The 18,763-nt window shown below is 39.9% G+C and overlaps 1 protein-coding gene across 4 annotated transcripts; it reads left to right on the top strand.

Moving 5' to 3' along the window:
- The first annotated feature begins 13,975 nt into the window (after window positions 1-13,975).
- On the top strand, window positions 13,976-18,741 carry znf740b (zinc finger protein 740b). Of its 4 annotated transcripts, none has more exons than XM_086070323.1 (7): window positions 13,976-14,070; window positions 15,212-15,378; window positions 15,549-15,764; window positions 15,900-16,025; window positions 16,129-16,261; window positions 16,785-16,903; window positions 17,899-18,741. In XM_086070323.1, the coding sequence occupies exons 2-7, from the start codon at window positions 15,334-15,336 to the stop codon at window positions 18,070-18,072; spliced, it is 813 nt and encodes a 270-aa protein (XP_085926449.1). In that variant the 5' UTR covers window positions 13,976-14,070; window positions 15,212-15,333; the 3' UTR covers window positions 18,073-18,741. The 4 variants fall into 4 exon arrangements, with proteins under 4 accessions (XP_085926449.1, XP_085926451.1, XP_085926450.1 ...); XM_086070324.1 differs by lacking the exon at window positions 13,976-14,070 and adding an exon at window positions 14,088-14,498; XM_086070325.1 differs by lacking the exon at window positions 15,212-15,378.
- Window positions 18,742-18,763: the final 22 nt, after the last annotated feature.

The raw sequence follows: 18,763 nt of genomic DNA on the forward strand, positions 1-18,763 counted from the left end.
TTATTCTTCCAATCAAGCTTTAATTAATAGCAGGACACTGGTAAGACCTCCATTAAAAGTGGTGGTCATTACTCACAGCAAGACCATAGAGGAAACCAATAATCCAAATAGGGCCGATGCTTCCTTGTCTTTATTCATGAGTTTGTGTGTGTGTGTTTTTTTAGCTGAATCAAGGACAAACAAGAACATTTCCCATTTGAGGAATAAATACATATATACTAAATTATGCATCGGCGCATGTGATATTAGTATAACAACATGGGTGAAGAGACAAATGAGGGGCAGGATGAAAAAAGAATGCAGAAAACAAAGAGCAAAGCAGTGGAAATTGGACAGCTGGAACATTTGCCAGCTTGCATTCAGCCCACCATGAATCTCTCATAGTGCTCACCGTGTACTGTAAATGCTAAAAGTGGATATTGAACCTTCCTGAGGTTGGTGCCATTAGACGGCAGGAAGTACTCAGTAACACAAACACAAACGTTTCCTGTGACTGAAATGAGCTGCAAGTACTAAATGTGAGTAAGGCGAGGAAGAGAGGAGGGAGAATTGAACAATTAGTGTTCCTAATGAGATCAGGGTTATCAGATGGCTCGCCGGTCACGGATGATGAAAAGAACACTAATTCAGTTTGTCTCTTCCTCTCTTCCGCTGGATCTCACCGCTTGCAAAGGGATTGGCGGGAAACTAAAGAGACGGGATCGGGGAACGGCAGGAATAACTTTTATCTGACGTGCTAAATTATAGCGGCAGTGTCATAATGTTTCATTCGTTGATTACAATAACTGTGCAGAGCAGAGGCCATCAGAGGAAACATTCAAACGCCTCTTACTGTTCTTTGTCTACGCCAACATACTTGACTGTGTTTTTGTTGTTAAAATATTACATTTCAATAAAGTGCTGCATGGGCAGGTATTTTTCAAGCCAGATTAAAAAGGACATAGGCTTGCAGTAATAAATAAATAAATAAAATACTTGGCACCTTTCTGCTTGCAATTCATATAAATATTGCTATTCTTCAGAAAATTGACAGAAATATGAGCCGGCAGATATGTTAGCTCTGCTTGATTACTGGCAGAAGCTTTAGACGATATTTGCCTAAGGAAGCAATAAAAGGATAAGACTTTGTGTGTAGCTAGCTACGTGCTCTGTACATAGAGGTTGACTTTCCATGAAACTATGTTGAGGATCTAAAAACAGACTTCTTATCATCACTCGGTTAAACCATTTACTTTACTTAAAATCGCTTCAATTAGCATGTGTACAATTTGAAAGAGTACACTTACCGTGTCCCCACAACCTTACAATTTACAATCCAGGTCTCATCAATTACCTCATTAAAAGAGCGTAATCGTTAAGACTGATTAGGAGATATCCCAGTTAAGAGGAACACATGACTCATCTAATTCCCACAAACATCGCATTAGCACTAAAACATAAATACACACTCAGAGTTCATCCATCAGCCGCCGTGGTTGGCCTATTTGAGGTCCCAGTGATTAGTTGCTCTGTCTGGCTGAATTATGATGTTAAGAAGTCACTGACTGGTTCATGCATTCGCAGACAAACCAGATTTTTTTTTCTTTTTGTAGATGTTCCATATTTGCTTTTTTGGCAAAGCCCTCCATCTCAACTGATTACACAAACAGTGCGAAAGCGGTGCTTTTCTCTCCGTGCTGATGTTCATTTTCGAAATGAGCGACAGCTACACACAAGCCTCTCAATGTGAACAAATCTAAACAATATTCATTGAGTCAATTCAATAAAATATGCACATAGACACAACAGCCCTGAGCTTAATTGTTCACTATTTGTGTATGCAGTGAAAGTGGTAAACTGACTTCTTGCTGTGAGGATGACAAAGTCAGGTGGAAAGATTGTGGTCTGCATATCAACACAAATCTTCCTGACAAATGGCCAAAGTTAAATTTGGGGGTGATTGCCTCATTATTCCACCCAATGGAAGCATATAGTCAGTCGACAGTGAGCTAAAAGAACAGATATTGTATAATTTGCTGTCAGAGTAGAAAGGTCCGGGAGTTGAATAATTGATAAAGACGGGTCGATGGTGATATGTATATCATTGTTTCTTAATAAGCTGCAGTATCATTTGAAGATAGCCCAAGAGAAAATCTATTGGTAAGAGTACACTATTGATCATCGCAGACATCTTGTTGAAGGTTGCACTGATAACAGCTAAATCCGTCTCATTGGAATGCTCAGAACAATTTCACTCATCAGGAAAAATCGATGGGGGAGTCTCATAAGGCCTTTTTAAATGTGATCAAATTCTTCATTAATTATCCAAACAATAAAAACCATTTTGTCTCGAAATTAAATCGCTTGAGTCTGAAGCTTTTTCCCTCATCAATACAAACCTTTTCACACATTAACTTTGAATTCCATCCAACACAAGATGAGTAACAGTTGTCAGTGTCAGGTCGCGGAACCACAACATGTTGACAGTGAAGTGCTACTGTTCGAAAAATGTGATCACGCATGAAATCCAACATGCATGGAGGCGGGGTTTAACGCTACCTTAACTCTTTGACCGCCATAAACGTTATAAAACGTTTAGCATAAACCTAGGGAAGGGCGCCGAGGACGTTAAAAGACGTCCCCTATGTTTTTTTGGGGGTTTTTTTGGAAACGGGTGCAGGAAAGCCTTGGGCAGCTGTGCTGAAAGTATCAGGCAGATCTGATTAGTAAAAGACTCGTTTTGGCCCCTAGAGGGCAGCGATGACTCTCTTTGCACAAGGTTGGATGGGCCGCCCACCGTGGGCGTCAGTAGAAGACGTGAGGCGGAGCTAGAGTGTTGAGGAGACAATGGCTGATGAAGCCACAATGGCTGACCAAGCAACCGGTTGCAAGCAGCTCACGCTTGAGCATTTTTTTCAAAGACGGAAAGCATCAATCAATACTAAAAAGCGCATTGATGTTGACGATGATGATGACTCCGAGCTTGACGCCAAAGTTGGAAGCCTTGACGCGACTGTTATGATCACGTAGTAAGCCTCACCGGCTAAGCGCGGCTAGCGCTGCTAAGGCCGGAAAACGCGCACAATAACCGACCGGGTACTTCTACACAATCGGACATTCGATCGGGCGATGGAGAGTTGGCATCGACCAATGCAGATTGATGATGATGATGATGATGACTCCGAGCTTGACGCCAAAGTTGGAAGCCTTGACGCGACTGTTATGATCACGTAGTAAGCCTCACCGGCTAAGCGCGGCTAGCGCGGCTACCGCTGCTAAGGCCGGAAAACGCGCACAATAACCGACCGGACATTCGATCGGACAATGAAGAGTACCCCGAGTCCAATGCATATTCATCGGAGGAGCGGGTACAGTCTGATCACGGAGAAGACACTGGTTCTGGACTACCATGAATGGAGTGGATAAAATGGATCAGAACATCTCTTACAACCCGGTGTAGCAACTGAAGGACACGAGGAAGCGAGACGTAACGAAACCGTAGCATGATCCTGATATTAGACTTGATGGCAACACACACTGCAGTATATACTTGCTATTCCTCGGAAAAAACGGCCTGCAAGAAAGTGGAGCACGCGAAGAGGCAATCTGTTGTGCAAATGCTGTTGCGTCTCCTTGCACGCAGGAGAGTGTTACAAAAAGAAAAACTGTCGTTGAAACATCCACATATTTGTAAATAGCACCACAGTTGCACACATTTGTAAATAGTTTGCCAAATTGTTGTCAAATTGTTACACTGTTGAATGTAAATAAACGTATTTTGCTATCAAAAAACACTTTTTCATTCTTGGTGGTAGTGTTTTATAGAAGTAAAACACTATTTAGGTGTTTGTGGCATCATTCATGGACAAAAATAAGTGTAAAATTCACTAGAATGCATGAAATAATATCGTTTCACTAAAAGCTTGATTTCTCCGTATTTTGGTCCAAAACAGGCGAAATTGGGTCAAACTAACCATTTTCTATTGTTGATTACTAAAGAACGGAATAAGGTAGAAACAAACTTTCAAACAAAGTCCAATCTTTCATTTGGTAGTACGTGTGTTTCCATAGTCCAAACAGAACATTTTCTGTGGACCTTGAAAGATCAGTCAAAATGCTTAAATCGGCTGGCACTGACGGCATCCCTTTTCTGAAAACGTCTGGCAGTCAAAGAGTTAAGCACATCTCCAGCTGTTTTCTAATTACACTGCTACAATTACTATCAGTTTATTAAGTATATCGTGTTATTAACATTTGGACAAGGACACGGACAAGGGGTGATCTCTAATCACCAAATTCTACTTGAATTAATGACTACATAATTCTTTTTAAGCAAAGGTTTAGATCATCTATGTTGTTGTTTTTGATGCCCAGGGGTCATTAAAAACTAAAGTAACGCATTAAAATAGCAGACAATATGTCCCAGTGGTGATTGTAGGAAGTTTAATTTAGGGGGCCATCTGCTCCTTCAATAATGACCGGTTTGGGAAAGCACTTTTGTGGAATCTGCCGCTACGAGCGTGTAGCGGCGCACGACAACCTTCTGCCATCTGCGTGTTCAAACAAGTCGGCTTACCAAAACACTCCAAAGACAAGAAACTGAGAGTGAAAGTGGATTTGTATTTTCTTTGGTGTTTTTGACAAGTTTGGCTGTCGGAAGGCCGTGTTGTCAAACCAAACCTGTTCGCACGGAACTACAGAATTGACTGAGAATGTTGTCATGGATGCCAGGCCGGCAGTCAGCAGTCGCACTGCAATGTGGTCCAACTGTGTTTGTTTGGGTTGTAACGTAGACGTGCGTGTCAATGAAGGTGAAGGTTCGTGTGGCGAAGTCATGTTCAAACACTCAGACACATACAACGAAGTACATTTTCATGTGTACAGTAGTGCCGAATTGAGTCATTATTAACACGGTGAAATACAATTGACACTACTTAGGTTTTTGCTAAACGAGCCATCGTCCGCGTTTTGTTTTTTTGTTTTTTGTCTTTGCTTTGAGATATGAGCGCCGTATGGTGGCAGTGTACTCTGCTCAGCTGACTTCACAACAAGCAGCAGTTAGCAGATAGTAAACAATTCTATCAAAATACGATCATCTTCATTCTCAGTGAAAGACAACTGATTATTGAGTCGCTTGTAATAGTTGAGTAAAACTTTTTTTCAAATGTCTGTTTGACTATTATACTGCCTCCTGGTGGCCAAGTTGTGCAGTGCAGAAGAAGAATTCTTCATATTCTATTTAATTGTTATTAAAAATGTGTTAAGCACAATAGTTTCAAGTACTAATGAGATTCAGTATGTTTTGAGTTTTGATCATGGTGACAAAACGAATTAATCTCATATCTCAAGCTACGGCCTTATTAAAGTGTGCTAATGTGTGAGGTGTTCAGTTTCCTGCCTATTGAACTCCTCTTTAATGCCAGCTTGGAAGAAAAGAAATTCTGCCGTTTATGACGAGCACGGCCCGGTCAGCCATTTTCCTCTCTTCTCTAACTTTGTTACAGAAAAAATAAAATTGCAGGGCATTAGGGCAAACACATTCAGCAGCCTTTTATTGAGAGATGCTTTCAGAGCAATCTAATTCCGCGCAAATATTATAGCACTCTAAAAGTAGGCACGCACGCTCACTTTTTCAGATCTGACTGGGCTGCGGGAGGAGGAGACGTGTGGCACGGCGTTTCTGATAAAGTGGCCTCTCAAATGGGTCCGTCTGTTCCCCCCGCACCCGCCTTATTAAACAGAAAGAAAGAGAGGGGGGAAAGCAATAGACAACAAAGATTGCGAAACAGACAAATTTGCACCTCACGCTCATTTTTCATTTGCCCATATTTCATTTAGCGACCTCCCCTCCCATGCTTCCCTCCTCTGGATGCGCACTCCCATCCTTCTCCTCTCTGTGTGAATTATTAGGGATGAGAGGAAGTCATTCTCTGTGTGTGGTTATTAGTATTGATCTAAGCGCCATTCGGCAGACGTTTCTTGCTGATTTGCTCGCCTTCGTTCTCCTTCTCGTGCTTATACACATATATTCTGTAATATACCCCCCACCCCGGCCGATCCATCTTTACTCTCCAGGCCCGCTCCAGTCAAGTTTGAACATGGCGCTTTGTCTGCTGTGTCCGACTGATTTACGGATTATTGCGGCTGCTATTAATACTGCCACACACACAAATACACGGACATACAACTAACTGGCCAAGGAAATCACTAAATTTATGTATTTATATAATTTAAGGCTGACTCTGTCCTGAGTATTTTATTGACTAATAAAAGACTCAAGACACCGTATTCATTGCATGCTGTGCTGTGGCTCATATACGTACATTTATTATTGAAAATAACACAATTTACTACACACGTCTGTGACTCTGCTCACAATGAGTAGTGCATTACTTGTGTTGCTTGCAGGTTTACACAACGGAATAAAATGTTACAACATCACATAAATGTCTGATCAAAAAGCTTTAGTCTTCCTCTTAACACCATTTTTTTTTTATATGTGTCAACATTACCATGAGAAAAAGCAGACCACAAGATGCAAATAAAGACAACATATAGAATAAACCAGTAAAAAAAAAAAACATCGATGAATGAATTTTGGTGCTGTAATGCCCTTGCATGTGGGAAAGGAGAGCCACCGTTGTGAGTGCACTTACTTGCAATTAACTGTTGGAGGACAAAATTCACACGAGCATGCAGCCTAACTGGTCAACCCAAATCCAGTGCCAGATGACGCTCACTAAGCCACGCCCCTTAAAAGCACACATCCAACACATGAATACTACAGTATGTACAGTACTTTTATTATGTTTTGATGTTTTTGTACAATACAGTATTTTTAATGTATTAAAGGTACTGTCACTGTTTTACGTTTTTCTGTTGCTGTTTCTAAACACAACATTCAAAACTGATGCTCGAGGAAGCCGAGGACAGCAGCCAACCAGGAATGAGCGTGAAACCAGTCCACCAATCAGGAGCGGCGGTCAGAGGTTCGCACAGCAATATTTGCTTAGCAAAGTCGATTGTCTCTGCGGCTTGGCTCGTAAGTGTTGAGTCTCCACCCCGAAGCGTCCCGGACAAGCCAAAACAAATCCATCTTACTGTAACAAAACATTTGGCTTCAATAATGTTCTCACCAGCTGACAGATGGTGAGAAAAAGCGACGGCGGTCAATTTTGCCAATAGTATGGACCCGCAAATATCTAACAAACATCGCAATCCTTCCAATCCAATATGTTGGTAACTTTGGGAAACTACCATCACTGACTGCGACCAAGTCGGTCACATTTGCGACCAGCTTGTCCGTGTGTGTGAGTAAAAAATTTGAGGTGTTATTATTACAGTATTAAATGAGATAAAACACACCATAAATGGGTTTCATTAACCATTTTAATGATCACGGTCTGTGATGGCCTCATCCTGCCATGTGTTGCATCTCTGCTCTCTCACATTCTGACCCACTCCTTGTAAGTGTGAATGATATTCAGTTGCATGTTAATCAGCTCTGGATATTAATTACAGTCCCCGTTAACATTTAATAAATACTTCCTAGGTGGGTTTGCTGCTGTGGGAAATGCAGGCCTTATCAGAAATTAGGCCTTTAATTGGCCTTCCACTGCACAAATGGCTTTTTAATTAGTGTGTAGTTATCATGTCTGCAGCAACCACCGGGCCCGGGTTGATCAGTACACGCAGATGTGCCCGTTTTTGCTGACTGAGAGCATCTTTAATGACCTGAGGTAGGCCACTCATTGCATAATATTTCATTTTCATAGCCGAGGGAGTCAATCTGTGGGCTGCGGGCTTCAGTCCAGCATTAAGTGGCTATTATGTGCAGTGTGTGGCGTGGAAATCGACATGCAGTGTGCGTGTGTGTTTTAAAAACAACTGCATTCGAAACTGTCAGCTTTGAATTTCTTCTTCTCCAAAATGCTCCTTCATTTGTATCCATCTATTTTAAACCTTTGTGCATAATACCAATACAAATTAATGTGAGGTGGAGGTATATATATTTTTCCCATTTGGGGTCGCAATCCGCACGTTCTGCACTGAAGTATTTGTGACTGTGCGGGAGCTGTTGAGAGATGTGAGAGTCCGCAAATGAGAGGGTTGGATGTCGTTAGCTCAAGTTAGGGTTAGGTCTGCATGTTGAGTTTAGCTCGCATGAGTTGTGGCCATTGGCAGCTCGAGGGAGTGAGTGAGATTCCGGATCGCTGAGATTCCGACACCACCTCCTCCGGGCTCTTTCACATGCAACACCAACTCGCACACAAAGATGAAGCTCTTGGCCAATGTTCAATGAAGAAGGGTTTCCCCGCCGTCCCCCACTGGAAAAAAACACCGTCATCATTCTTTCACCGTCACTTCCGTTTTCTCACGCTGTCGAAATTCTGTTCAGTCCCGATTGTCACATCAGCACTTCTGTCAAATCAGAACTCTTGTTTCTGGTGCACATCCTTTCTTAACGCCACCATTCTTTGTCCGTCGGAGTCAAGTAATCCAACTACAGTTACTTAACAGTTACTTTCAGAAAGACCCACAATATGAGGTCCCCAAATGTAATCATTATATTTATTAACAATGCACATTATAAATGTTGACAATATTAAAAGTTTAATATGTCAGACCATAATAGGCTGCCTTGAATAAATAATAATAAAGGATCAGATTTATATAGCGATTTTTTTTTTGGACACTCAAAGACGCTTCACAATGGATACATTATTTGTGCACTCACACATTCACACTGTGGTGGCGATAAGCTACTTAAGTAGCCAAAGCTGCCCTGGGGCAGTCTGGTGGAAGCGTGGCTGCCAGTGTGCGCCTATGGCCCCTCCTACCACAAAACATTCGCACCTTTCAAACAGCAGTGTGAATGGCACTGGAGGCAATGTGTGTGAAGTGTATTGCCCAAGGTCACAACGACACATGACAGGGATCGAACAGCCAACCTTCCGGTTACTGGACGACCGGCTCATCCTCCTGATCCACAACCGCCAACAAAATATTTTTATCAAGTGAAGTCAAGAAAGACTATTGTATTTTTATTTTATAAGAGCAAGTAGTCCATTTACATGAGGCAAAATCCATAAAGACTTTAAAAATAAATAAATAAAACTAATTACTTACATTAAGTAAAAAAAAAAATATATTTTTTTTTATTTTACTTTTAATTAAAAAAAAATTTTTTTAAATAAACTTTATTCTTATACGTCACAGTTAAAAATGCACTTCCAATTGTATGTTAACTGTGGTTGGTTGGTATCTGTTGAATGTTACTAATAAAGTAACTTGCAATCTAACTTAGTTACTTTTAAAATCAAGAAATCAGTGGGATAACTAAGTTACTTTTTCGAGGTAATTATCTCAGACTCCTTAAAATTTAAAACCATATTGTGTCCATGGTAGTTTAATCCAATAATGTAAAATTTACACCCGGTCATGTGTATTGTTTGTGTGGCCTGGTGTCACAAGTCTATAGAAATTCATTGTATGTACAAATACTGCAGTAAATGTTACTTGGCCCTTGCATGTGTTTCCTTCTGTCGTTCGTCATCTTTGATTCTGCTGCAGAAATAAGCACAAACACAAACGCTGGAATAAAAAAAACTGTGTAACAGTGACAAATTCCACTTTAGAAGGATAAGAGCTCCATCTAGAGGTCGACCTGAGTTCCTACCAAACACACTATCCTCTTTCTTTTGTGTTATTTTTGGCTTTTAAATCTGTAAACGGGACCTTGTCCTGTCATAATAGTAGATTAGAGTCGTCTTCTTCTTTTCCTTTCGGCTTTTCCCTTCAGGGGCGTAGGCGAAATGGTTAAATCAGCAGACACTGGGTATTTACTTCTGTGTGATGCATTTGCTCCTTTAACCCTTATTCCTTTTTTCTTTTTCTTTTTTTAAAACATTTGTCCACTTGTTTTTTCTTTGTTCTTTGCCACACACACATATACACATTTAGCCTACATATACACACAGTATACCAACCTACTATCTTAAAAAAGTGAGTACACCCCTCCGATTTTAAAAAGTATTTTATTACATCTTTTAATGGGAACAATGAATAAATTATTATTTGCTGCAATCTAAATAATCAGCGTACAATGGGTCTTATAGAACAGCATAAATGTACTCTCCCCTCAAAATTACTCAACACACAGCCATTCTGGCAACAAAAGTGAATACACCCAAAGTAAAAATTTCCAAATTGTTCCCAAACTGTAATAATAAATACATAAATAACTACATAAATAAATTAATAATTATAATAATAATAATAATAATAATAATATTAATAATAATAATAATAGATTCCAGTGTGATTCCCCTGTGAAGCGCTGGTGAAGATACTGTACATGACAAAAGTCACTGACAAGTCTTTTCCTTATATTAGATCAAAAGGAGGGAAGAAGCTGTTTCAATTGGGATTTTTCTACATCTTCCAAGCAGTGGTGATGCGGAGTGCATAGACACATGCACCACACAAATACACACTTAAATTATTCACACCTCTTAATGGAGCCATCAATAACATTACTGCAGTGTACTGTATGTACATGCTGAATGATAATGGATGTGTATCCTGCAGTACCAAAAAGATAATAGCACCTCTCATGGTATTAAGCTGAGTGAAAACTCATTTTGGACCATTTTCGGACTCCTCTGCTCTCTTCTCCACTTATGATAAACACGCGGCCGTCTGCTTGCAGGCACCTGATGCTCCCCGTGTTCGGAAACGGTTCACTCTACCTCTGCCCTCAGTAACTTTGTTTGTTCACATATATTGCATGTTAAACAAACATGTCAGGTCAGTCCTATTCCCTCAATGCTTCACTATCTGTCCTTAAAAGAGGGAGGGGTTCACATCTCAGTGGACATGATGACTTGCACTGCTCACCTGAACACACACCTTTGCTTTCAAATCTGGAGTGTCGCATAGCTGATAACAACAGTGGATGTCAGGTCAGTTACTGTTCTACAAGACATTGTTTCAAGCAAAAAAACGTCCCCATCTTATAGTATTATTGTTATCTCATTTATTTGTGGGTGCTAGCATGTAGCCAGCACATTGATTTCACAAACCTAGGTGAGTTCAAAAATCTCTGGTATCAGGTCTGGTCTGTGGAGTTTAGGTTCTTGCTATGCTTGTATGGATTTTCTCCAGGTAACGCCAGAGTAAGTCAACTGCACAATGCACACTGGAATTATCAACAAAATACAACTATTAGAATGCAGAATAAAAATAAGTGGGCCTACTCTCTTGTAGAGCTCTCTCACCTGGGCTAACAAGAATATTTTTTTCCACTCACTGCAGGCTGAGAAAATTGATTTATTCTGACAACTAATACACACGGCGAGTCATGGTGAGAGTGTGTGTTTATGAAATGGGTTCCTGAGGATTTTTATTTCAAACTAAGTAAATATCTAGCTAAGAATAAGGTATTGATTTGTTGTTTCCCAGAAATAAGCCAGAGTAAACAGCAATTGTTTTCAGGGGCGTGTTTTTCGTAGCTTCCCTTTAACGTAGATGTAGACCCCGTATTAACAGGCATTGAACAATACGTATTAATAGTCGTAGTAGCAGTGGTAGTAATAATTTGTATTTATATAGTACGTGTCTGTCAAAGTAATCACCGCCATCTTACAACACAGATCTCCAGCTTAACACCTTGAGTTGGCCCACAACATGAGACATTTATGATGAGGCGCAGATAGAATAGGAGAGTAGTGTCGTTCATTGGTTAGTTGCGGTTGTAATTCTTCAAATGAATAAATACCATTATGAAATGAGAAACAAAACAAATGCTTCTACAAATACATTGTTTTCCTTAAAATTAGATTATTTAGTGGATTGTTGTATTTATTATACCAAATAGATCAATAACAATTCATTTTTGCACTATCCTAAAAAGGAAATGTTTCATTTTAAAAGTCAATAAAATGTTTACACAAAACGAGCAATTTGTTTTGCATTTTGTTCCCTTTCTGTTAATGTAAATCAAACCATGACCTTAAAACCAAGGTACCTACCAAATGGGGAATTGGGGTATAAAATCACACCCTAGGTGGCCATATACATTTGTGTTTTCAATTCACCATGATAATGATGAGGGCAAGTTGCCAAATAACATAAAATAAGAAAAGAAAATAACACATACATGATACATAAACTCAAGTAACTAAAGGCACAAATTTTTGCTTTAATTTCAAATCGGCATACATTGGTTATAGCTTGATGACTACAGTAGTCTAATATGTGTCATTTTATTAATAGCCACTAGATGTCAGCAAAATCCTAACAGCCAACCAGAACAGAAGTTGTCGAGTAGCACTCATCCCAGTGTTTCCCACACCATGTTGATACTTGGGCGGGCCACCCAAGTAAATTAGCTACCACCCAAGAAGTTTTCAAGCAATTTTTAAGAAGAAAAAAAACGTGTCGTGACAGGATATACCTCATGTAACGTTAGTTCGCCGTCACTCACTTGTGGATTGTGAGGCTAAAGGAGACATAGTAAAAAGAGTGAGACCCACGTCCAATCCCTATCGCCGGACTCCACCCACCCAAGTACATTTTCAGATCTGTGGGAAACACAGAATCCACCCTCTGATAGAAGCACACAATGACCACAACAACAGAAAATATGCCTTTATTATTTTCAAGATTAGAAACGAGCAAATCTTGTTCTGGCTGGTCAATTTGAACGTTTAAAGTTACAGCAATCTCTACTACAATTGTAGTTTCATTTATTGGTCAAGTATATTCAAGAAAATTGTGTGCACTATTGATGAAGTATAAATTCATGAATGCCAAGCAGTAGCACTGCTTGATATGAGTATAAAAACTACTGCATGTGTAAATCCAAAAGGTAAGCAGCGACTGTCTTTAAGGATAATTTGTATTTTATTCTAATGGCCTAATAAAGCTGTTTGTTTGTTTGCTTGTTTGTTTGTTTTTAAAAAATAAAAACGCTATACCTCTTGAAAATCCCCTATATTATATATTTTTGTGAGGTTTTAGCTTGGTAATGTGTTAAATGTAAAATAGGAATGACGGCGTAGATAAGTGTCCAATAGGATTTTTTTTTTCAATGTTCTTCATTCATATAATAAGGAGTATACAGAACAAGGGAAAATATAATATATACAAATAAATACATTGTATACAATTCAAACAATTAGAACATAAAACACGGCAGGGAGGTTAAAACATATAAGCTAAACAAAATAAAATCAATACTATAACAAAAAGGGAAAAATAAAATAATACAAGATCATTGAAATAAATGGTAAAGTTTACAATATTTGTAAATTTTTACCGCTTTCAGACACATACAACCAGACAATGCTGGGAAAAAAATTATCATGTATATAAAAAATTTCAATAAAGGGCGGCTTCTTATGTGTAAATTTAGATTTGTGAATATAAAATTTTGCTAAAATAATAATAAGATTTAGCAAATAAAATTGCGTATAGATATTTTTTATCAAATTCAAATACACCAAATAATACATGTTTCAAATAAGGAGAAGTCTGGATAAATGTAGACTATAATAAATGGTGACAATCTACCCCAGAATTGCTTTGTGTATGGACAATGCCAGAACAAATCGTCACAAAAACTGCACTTAACATCAAGGTCTTTCTTAAATTTCAGCAGATACACGTACGTTGGGTAAAATCCATGCACCGTTTTAAATTAAAATTCTTTAACTTTGTTCGTAATGAAAAATGTATGTGGCAAAAGCCAAACCTTTTCCCAATATATATTATTGACAAATGAAGACCAATATGAAATTGGAGAGAGTGTGGAGACAATGTCTCGCTGAGAAAAAAAAAGCGAATTAAGCTGTTTTTATTCTTACAGTTGCCTGTAAAACACATTTTTCCAATATAGTCATCACTCCCTTACTAAAATGGCCGCACATATAGGTCATTCAGTTGCAATCACATGGCTACGTTTGTAACCAATCAGAACACTCCCCCGGGGAACACTTCCGGTAGCGTTTCCTGTCAGTGTTTGTAAACTGAGGGGAAAAAATTGGAAGTGCGTCAACTAATAATCCACAAAACAGTAACAATTAAGAGGTAAGTAATCGCTCCAGGAGCACAGTTTTTGCTTATGCACATGATCGTTTCACTGGTGGGCAGTTTTCGGATTTGCGAATGTTCTAGCACAGACTGCGGCAGTATTTTGTGATCGGCTCTGAGCCCGCACGCCCTGCCTGGTGTGCCGTGTGTGTGCCTGTCTGTTGTTGTGTCGTCTGAGGCGCGAGAGAGGTGGGGGAGGGTGGGGGTCTCAGCCCTGCAAGAGTTCCCCCCCAAACCGAACAACTAGCTAGTAAGCTAGCTAGCCTTTTCGGTCTCATTCAGTGCGGACTCCGTCTTTTGGCGTTACATATTCAATATGATCCACCTTTAAAATCAGAACTGACAACCCAGAACCGTCGTCTCCTTTTCCTTTTTTTTTTGGTAGAGTTCCGCTCTTATATTTATTAACGCCAACCTGTTTTCTGGTAAGTTGCTAGCTAGCAAACTTGCACAGTTATAAATGTGTCACGTTTGCTTCAGCAAAAATCATTTATTCTTGCAAATGAAAGCCCAGATGACTACCACGACAGGGATCTGTAAATAATTATTCAGAAGACTTGTACTTTTACGAGAGACTTTTGCTAATAATAGAACATTGTTTATTGAAACACGCTTATGTGGAATCGGACTAGTTCCTGATTAAAAATAAACTCTTTTAGGCATAAAAGAAAAAATTGTTGACGATAACGTGACATTACTGTTGGAAGTACAGAAATCTGTACCTTTCTGAAAAGCGGTATTCACATGTAATGTGTTGTATTGGAGGAGGAGAGAGCCCTCTTCTGGATAAGCAACCACTTTCAACTGCAAGACTTCAGCTATTCATTTTTCTATATAATTATATTTGTTGCCTACTTTTTATTTATTAAAAATAAAATAAAATATCCCAATCTTATACCCAGTTGTTTTAGTTATTATAATGCATATTATTCATCTGTTTGTTTTACCTTGCTGTTGTGCTTTCTGGTGCCAGGCAAAATGTTCAATGTGCATCAAACCTTCGGGGCTTTGTTGCCTGATAACCTGCACAATTTAGTGTGAGACCTACATCTCTTCCCTGTTGTGCGTGCTGAATTGATGAACTTACAAATGAAAGTAGAATGCACGTAGCTTTATTTTGTCATGCCTCTACTTTCAGGCTTTGGCCTCCATGATTTGGGTGGGTGTGGTCTCCTCTGTTAGCCCTCACCCTGTCTGAGGTCAGCTCTGTCCCCCAACCGCCCCCCACCCCCAAACACACACAAATTCAAAAGCACGGCGATGACACACCATTCAAACAACTCTGTTCGAGACCATATGAAATGGGTCAGTGGAAGTCTCTTCATCTGCAGAATCAAAATAATTTCAAGTTGTGTCCCCAGCCAGAGGCCTGTCCTTTTCATTTTTACTTCCATTGTTCTGCCCCTTTAGCACTCTTTCACTGTCCCTCTAAGGAGTCTCGCGATGTTCTCTGATGTTGCTGTTTGTGTTGCCAGGCTGGCTTGCTGGGCTGCGAGGCGGTGCTGTCCAGCATGGCCCTGATGCAAGCCAACAACATTTCAGGTCAAAAGAAGATGATGGGTCACGGGCACCGGTCAACTCCTGAGAGCCACCAAAGCCACTCGCACCACGGCCACCATGGACACCAAGGTCACCATGCCCAATCCAACAGCCACGTGGGCCATTTGTCAACAGGGAGTTGTCCACCATTGGTGAGCTAAACATTCTCTGGTAGAATGGTTTCATTTTAATGTACATTTTTTAAATTAAATTAAATGATGGCGTTGGTGTAGAAATATATATTATTTTCCAGCCTAATGTTTTAAATGTTGTATTTTCTCCCCAAGCTGATCCAAAAGGATGGTGATTACCACACCTCGAGAATATTGGATGGAAAGAACATGCATAGCAGCCAGAGTATGCACACCAAGAAAAAGCACAAAAAATCTGTTAAAGTTAAGGAGGAAGTGCGGGTAAGTTTGATCTTCTCGAACGTACACATTCATGTAGCACGATATAAATAATTCATGATTGCATGTAGTGGGATAAAGATACTCATTTTGTCATCTTTGGTAGCCTTTATTGCAGCAGCTCGACATGGATGATGACGACAGTTCTCTGAAAGTCCAGAAGAACTTCATCTGCGACCACTGCTACGGTGCTTTCCGGAGCAGCTACCACCTCAAGCGACACATACTGACGCACACGGGTGAGGGGCAACAACCACAGAATTATCCTTAATGTCTTGGGTAGGATGAAGATTCAAGGGGAAATAAGGTGTTTCTCAAGATTGATTTGTTGCTTGGGACCGTGTTTCCCAACCTTTATTGAGCCAATGAACATATTTTACATTAGAAAATGTTCACAACACTGTGCCTCCTTCCCCATTGAAATTAATTGAAATAATATTTTCCAACCTCTGATAATAAAAAAAAAAGTGTTTTTTTTTTGTAAACAAAATAGCACTTAAACTTTAAACGTGCCTAATTAAAATTAAACTGCACTAATAAACTAACCACCAGAGGGTACTAGAACTGCACAAATGGAATACAAACTTTTTTTATTTATCTTGACATGATTACCACAAAATTGTGGCAATTTTAACCTTGCGGTATTTATCCACTGTTTTCAAATATCCGTTGTTTAAAGCATTTCACACCGCCACAAAGTTTAGCTGCTGTTGTTGAATGTTGGTTTGTGTCCAAGTAATTCTGTCTTGTGGATGTTCGCAGGGGAAAAGCCTTACGCTTGCGACAGTTGCGACATGCGCTTCATTCAGCGGTACCACCTGGACCGACACAAGCGGGTGCACAGTGGCGAGAAGCCCTACCAGTGCGATCGATGCAATCAGGTTAGTCCGACTCTCCAGCCACATCATTAGGTACAATGCTTGGGCAAATTATGGAGCGCCAATACAAGAACAGAGTGCTCAGTTTTGCTTTATATCCATAAATATGTGTATTATTGTGGCTGTCTTTTAAAGATGTAATGAACTGTGCTGTCAAAATGTCTCATATCTGATCCATGAAATTGTATTTATACCCGCATCTATCATGTTCATTTTGTAGTGTTTCTCTTGGCTGCACTATTTGTTTTATATGTGGATGCTCTTCTTTTTTTTTTTTCGTCCAATCAGGTTTTAGTCTCCGTGTGTGTCCGTCCATGACAATGTAATCAACCCAGGGACTTCGCAATCAGTTATTTTTTAAGAAACCTATCAAACTAAAATTGAGAAAACATTTTTGTTAACAAAATAACATAATAATGAAAGTGCTTTTAATGAAATTAAAACTTAACTAAAAATCTACTAATACACTTCAAAGTCTTTGGAGCTGTATTTGATTTTTGGATCTTGAATGAGGAGACCGTGTTAAAGCGCTTTGAGTAACATCTAGGTAGGAAAGCACTCGGGCTGCACCATGTATGGAAAAAAATACCGTCATCGCGATGATGGCACGTTCAATATGCTCATCGCAAAGACATGCGATAAATCCAAACTTTTGTTATGGTACTGTATGCTCCGTTGCACGCATTGGCGTTTATCCAAGTTTAACCAATCAGATGCGACCTTAAATACAGATCGGCACTCACCTCCCTAGATACTGCTCTCCTATTGGCTGGACCGGACCACAGGTCTGACCTACATACCTTCATATTGTTCTCCATCTGTGATTAGTTTGATGTATTTTATGACATTATTTCAGTCTTTTTTGTCATGTAGATAAGCATTCTGATCTTCTCCGGAGGATGTACATGGCTCAGTTTGTGTATCGTATTGATGGTTTGATACCGCGCAACGGTAGCACGAGCACGACTGACGGCCGTCTTTCTCCACTCGGCCCCCAGACCTTCTCCCGGACAGACAGGCTGCTGAGGCACCGGCGCTTGTGCACCGCCGGGATCAGCAAAGACGACAACCAGTGTTGCGATAGTCGCTCGTCGACGTACTCGCAGGGCACATCTGGCCACACGGCTTCCTGGAGCCCCTTACAGTCTTCCAGCAGCCGCTTGACTGTCTGACCCCGAGCACCCCGTTCCCCACAAAGACCCGACGGACGGTCGGTGACTCAGTAACTTTGATCCGCAACATCGCTGAAACAGGAACTCAACTTAGATGACACACCTAGCTAACACAGTCAGACTTCAGTTAGTTCGCTTATGGATTTTGATACCTTTTTATCTTCTCTTTATTGTTGAAATCGGAGACGAAAGACAAATTTGGAACAAGACTCTCTCCTCACATTATGATGGCAATAAGTAGATGATATGTGCCCACTTTTAACAGTGCTGCTGCCATGGGATACACTTAAGGTGGTTTTTGACAGTTTTGGTCACTGATTGTCCTGCTGAGGCCAGAAATGGAGCCCTGCGTCTACATATGGAACCTTTGGATTGGTCAAGTTCGACACGCTTTTGTTGTGTAACTGTTTCCATCGCGCAAGAATCCGTAATCTTGCGTTAGTAATTAGCAATCCATATAATAAAGTAGGTTTTTTTTTGTGTTGTAATTGAAAATCAAATGTACCTTTTTAATCTGTAAAAATTGTTACAATAAGATGTTCAACACATTAAAACAAAACGATTCCAATTCTATGGCTCATATCAAATACGAATACGCATTATGTCCACCACTTGGTTTTTACTTTGTTCTGCTTGTTAACATTGATGAATGAACCTCTTTTAGATCTAGTTCAGGATGTCCCTTGTATTC

This window comes from Leptonotus elevatus, chromosome 2 (assembly GCF_054856555.1).
Source record: "Leptonotus elevatus isolate MCC_2025b chromosome 2, RoL_Lele_1.0, whole genome shotgun sequence".
In the NCBI taxonomy this organism is placed as follows: Eukaryota; Metazoa; Chordata; class Actinopteri; order Syngnathiformes; family Syngnathidae; genus Leptonotus; species Leptonotus elevatus.

Excerpts from the sequence above, each read along its gene's own strand:
- znf740b (XM_086070323.1), top strand. The coding sequence starts at position 15,334 with ATGACACACCATTCAAACAACTCTGTTCGAGACCATATGAAATGG. Across the intron at positions 16,026-16,128 it reads AAGTTAAGGAGGAAGTGCGG|CCTTTATTGCAGCAGCTCGA; the intron begins GTAAGTTTGATC and ends CATCTTTGGTAG. Across the intron at positions 16,904-17,898 it reads AGTGCGATCGATGCAATCAG|ACCTTCTCCCGGACAGACAG; the intron begins GTTAGTCCGACT and ends CTCGGCCCCCAG.